This window comes from Myotis yumanensis, unplaced genomic scaffold (assembly GCF_028538775.1).
Source record: "Myotis yumanensis isolate MYYU_CA2020_CCGP unplaced genomic scaffold, mMyoYum1.0.hap1 SCAF_3, whole genome shotgun sequence".
NCBI classification, from domain to species: Eukaryota; Metazoa; Chordata; class Mammalia; order Chiroptera; family Vespertilionidae; genus Myotis; species Myotis yumanensis.
The window spans coordinates 163309818-163314344 of NW_027223754.1; the positions used below are offsets into that span (position 1 = coordinate 163309818).

A 4527-nucleotide genomic window follows, 5' to 3' on the forward strand; every position below is an offset into this window, starting at 1 on the left:
CATAAAAAAACACACACACAAATTCAGCCCTGGCTGGTGTTTCTCTGATTAGAGCATTGGCTCATGCACCAAAGGGTCTCAGGTTTGATTCCGGGTCAAGGGCATGTACCTGGTTTGCATGTACCCTGGTCAGGGTTCGTGTGGGAGGCAACCAAACGATGTGTCTCTCACAACGATGTTTCTCTTTTTCTCCCTCTCTCCCTTCTCCCTCCCTTCCTAAAAACATAGAGTACCAAGATTTATTTAACTAGTTAATGAGTGAACCAGCAGGATGGATCAAAGGAAGAAATGAAAACCATTATTGACAGTCAGTGGGAAAAAAGAATGCTGGAATAAGATTGCAAAGTCGATACATTGGAAAAAAATATCCTCAGGTGATAATTAACAACCAAAAGAAAAAAAAAAGAGAAAAATTTCAAAACTTGTAAATAAGGCACACACAAAATTACTCAGTGCCCCTTCAGAGATATTTTAGACCATTGGCTAATCACCCCACCTATGGGTCATCTAGGGGAAGTCACTTGGTTTGACATATAATTTCCTAGTGATGGGGGCCCAGACTCTATAAAGTGAAGAGGGTTAATTAACCTGTAGACGATTGGAAAACAGCAAATCATTTTCGTCTGGTTGAGGGGAAAAAAACCAGTTACGATTTTATTGCAAGGCGGGAGTTAACCTTTTGTATCAACTTTGCAACATTATTCCAGCATTCTTTTTTCCACTGACTGTCAATAATGGTTTTCATTTCTTCCTTTGATCCATTCTGCTGGTTCACTCATTAACTAGTTAAATAAATCTTGGTACTCACTTTATATTTGTACTAGTCAAGTTTAGCTCTGTGCAAATTTGACAAATAGTAGCATGCCATATGCACTGTTCTACCCCTTGGCTATTTTTCACTCAAACCTCTGGAAGATTGTTTCATATCAGAGCATATAGAGCTGCCTTGCTCCTGTTTTATCACTGTTTTATCACATGGGTGTACAGTAAGGACACCCAAATCATTTAGCCAGTCCCCGGTAGACACATAGGCTGTTTCCACTATTATGCTGCAAACAGTGTTGTATGAATGACCTCGTGCATCGGATGAAGGCAGGAGGGGCTCCACAGGGCAGGGCGCCTGTGGGAGGGGGCTGCCTCCCTGCTCCCAGTCCGGCCTAGCCTGTCTTCCCCTGGCTCTGTGCACACCCGGCCTCCTTCTCCTGACTCCTCCTCTGCATCCGGACCTCCTGGTATCGCCAGACAGGAGGGGTCAGCCTGCAATGCCCTGCAGGCCTGGGCTCTGGCTCCCGCCGGCTGGGAGATGAGGGTGCCTTGGAGAGGAGGATCTGGGGGACTGGGGGCTGGGGGCTGGCACTGTCCCTGGGCTGTAGCCACTGAGGGCACATGCTCAGCACACCTTGAGGGCTCTGGTACGGGACGAGGCCCCGGGGGCCAGGGACCACCTGTGGAGGCTGGGGGGCTGGGGGAGGGAGGGGAGCGGTGCCTAGCAGCTCTGGCACAGACTTGCTTCGGGTCCCAAGTGCAGGTGGGCGGTCAGGGCACAGAGTGTGGCAGGCAGTGGTGAGGAAGGGACTGGCTAGGCTGGTCGTGATGGTCACAAGGTGGTCCAGGACACCCCCCTCCTGAGGAGACTGGGCAAAGGGGAGGCTCAAGGTGGCCTGTAATCTCTCCAGGAGAGAGGGGGCAACCTGAGCCTGGGCCTGGGCCACGAGCCCGGGCAGGGCTGGCCACTCCGGTTGGTAGTGCTGGCTGAGCTGCTCCGCCTGGGGCCGCCGCCGCAGCTGCTGGATCCTTCGCACGGTGTCGAAGCTGTCGGTCAGCACCGCCCACTCCAGGGCCGTCTTGCCCCGAACAGGATCCACTGCTGTCAGGTCAGCACCTGGGAGGGGGCACGGGGCAATGTGGGCTGGGACGGGGGTGGGTGATTTGCAGAAGGCAAATGCTTTAGCAGCAGGACTGATTTGGGTTAAATTCAAAACCAGAGGCCCACTCATCTTGTTACGGCTGGAATCTGGGAGTGGCTGCAACCCAGAGACAGGACCAGTCCCAGATCCCAACCTCTGTTTGAGATGGTGAAGGAAACTGACATACAGAGAAAGGGAAAGACTTCAGAGAGACATGTTGGGGGGTCTCCAAACCCAGAACAGAATAGGGACTCCTGAACCAAGGGCCCGGCCAGGGGGGTGGTGTGCAGGTGGGTTGGAGGGGGGGGTTCCCTGCTGGTCCTTCTTTTCATCACCAAACCCCTTTAATCCTCGGGGGGGAGTAGCAAATACTCTGAGTCAAAGGTGAGGGTGCAAGACTCCCTCCCTTCACACCCCAAACCCAATCTGAGGGGTGGGGAAGGGAAAAGCTGCAGGCTGGGGTCCCCCGGAGTTCCAGCAGAGGACAGCTCCCCTGAGGGAATAATGAGAGCCTACGGCTCCACAAACAGTGTGGGCTTCCCTCCAGAGCTCCACGCAGCCACACGTCTCTGTACCGTCACGGTGGTCCTGGAACCCTAGCTGGGCAGAGCTGGACATCATCTCGGAGAAGGCCTGCGCCTTCATTTCACTGGGGAGGCCCCGAGAGGGAAGCCACGCAGCTGGTGGCAGAGCCAGGATGAGGAGGCGAGGGTCTGCCGTACCGGCCTTTTGTATTTCAGTTCTCCAGTTGTCAGTGGTCGGTAAAACTGCGGCTCTCGAGCCACATGCGGCTCTTTGGCCCCTTGAGTGTGGCTCTTCCACAAAATATCACGTGCAGGCGCGCACGTACAGTGCGATTGAAACTTCGTGGCCCATGTGCAGACGTCGGTATTTTGTGGAAGAGCCACACTCAAGGGGCCAAAGAGCCGCGTGTGGCTCGCGAGCTGCAGTTTGCTGAGCTGCAGTTTGCCGACCACTGGACGTATCCTCTTGCTTTCTTTTCTGGGACTTCCATTAACAACGTAAACAGAGCTATCTAAAGCAGGACTTAGATTGTGAGAAGCCCAACCCCCTCCCCTCATCCAGGAAGCCAGCCTAGATTGATCCTCTGTCTCTACCTCTCTCCTCTCTGCAACTGACAGCTGACTCGGTGTCTGTTGGGGTGTCTGTTGGGGTGACTGGGGAGGGACTGGAGGCCATGCATCCTGGTCCGTGCAGGCCTATGCACCTGCCATGAGGAGGGCCGCCACGCATTCAGAGCGGTCCCGGACTGCGGCCTTCATCAGCGCTGTCAGCCCCCGCTGGTCTCGGCGCTCCAAGTCCAGGCCCGAATAGTAGTTGAGCAGGAGACTCACCAGAGGCACGTGGCCTGCGGAGCACCGAAGGCAGATCTGGGATCCCAGGAAAGGGGTGGTGAAGCCCCAAACCCACCCTCCACCCAACACTGCGGAGTCTGGGGTGGGAGAACGTCATGCGGAGTGTGGAGCTGTGGCCGGGTCTGGAGGCCGGGACTGGCAGAGGGTGGGGTCAGCAGCCTCGCACCTGCTTGGGCAGCCAGCATGAGGGCTGTGTCGCCTTCTTTGTCCTGTTGGTTCACATCCAGGAACGGACAGCGGCTGAGTAGGGCCACGATGCTCCCGAAGCCGCGGTAGCTTGCGACCATGAGGCCTGTCTGGGGGAGGGGCCGCTCAGCCCGGTGCTTCCCTCCAGGAGCTCCCGGTTCCCTGTGCCGCTAAACCCATGCTGTCCCAGAGGTATCCCTGCCCCGTGAAGACCCGCTCCCTTCTTCCTGAGGACCCGGGCACTCTCAGGATGAGTGTGGTGTGGCCGGACCCAGAGCTGCCCCGGGAAGCACCTGGTAGCTCACCCTCCCATTGCCGTCCACCTGGGTGGTCTCCTCAGGGGAGACCCCGTCCTCCAGCACAGCTTGAAGCTGGGCAGAGTCGTTGCGCACACAGGCCCAGTACAGGGCCCCCAGCCTGCAGTCTGGGGCAGGGGTCTCACTGTCCGGGCAGGACGGTGCCTCAGACATGTCCAGTGCCCCCCTCCACAGTGGCAGCTCTTCCTCCTCCAGCCTGGGGGCAGAAGCGAGTGCCCCCTCCGTGTGCAGCTGACATCTGTAACACAGAATGGAGGGGAGCAGGGAGGGGGCTCACCAGCTGCAAGTCTCCCAACACTTGCCCTTGCCTGGGGAGAGCCTTTTCCCACTGGGTATCCCGTCCCACCCAACCTTTGAGGGAGGACACTGGAGGCAGGGGGGACACTGGAGGCAGAGAGGACAGTGGAAGCAGGGAGGACACATGGAAGCAGGGAGGACAGTGGAAGCAGGGAGGACACATGGAAGCAGGGAGGACACGAGGAGGCAGGGAGAACAGTGGAGGCAGGGAGGACACATGGAAGCAGGGAGGACACATGGAGGCAGGGAGGACACGAGGAGGCAGGGAGGACACTGGAGGCAGGGAGGACACGGGGAGGCAGGGAGGACAGTGGAGGCAGGGAGGACAGTGGAGGCAGGGAGGACACGAGGAGGCAGGAGGACAGTGGAGGCAGGGAGGACAGTGGAGGCAGGGAGGACACGAGGAGGCAGGAGGACAGTGAAGGCAGGGAGGACAGTGGAGGC

The 4527-nt window shown here is 57.3% G+C and overlaps 1 protein-coding gene across 1 annotated transcript; it reads right to left on the bottom strand.

Moving 5' to 3' along the window:
* Window positions 1–1157: 1157 nt before the first annotated feature.
* On the bottom strand, window positions 1158–3975 carry ANKRD33 (ankyrin repeat domain 33). Its single transcript, XM_070408807.1, has 4 exons — window positions 3775–3975; window positions 3450–3579; window positions 3160–3276; window positions 1158–1882 (listed from the first exon to the last, which is right to left on the bottom strand). Exons 1-4 carry the CDS (start codon window positions 3937–3939, stop codon window positions 1158–1160), a joined length of 1137 nt encoding a protein of 378 aa, XP_070264908.1. The 5' UTR covers window positions 3940–3975.
* Window positions 3976–4527: the final 552 nt, after the last annotated feature.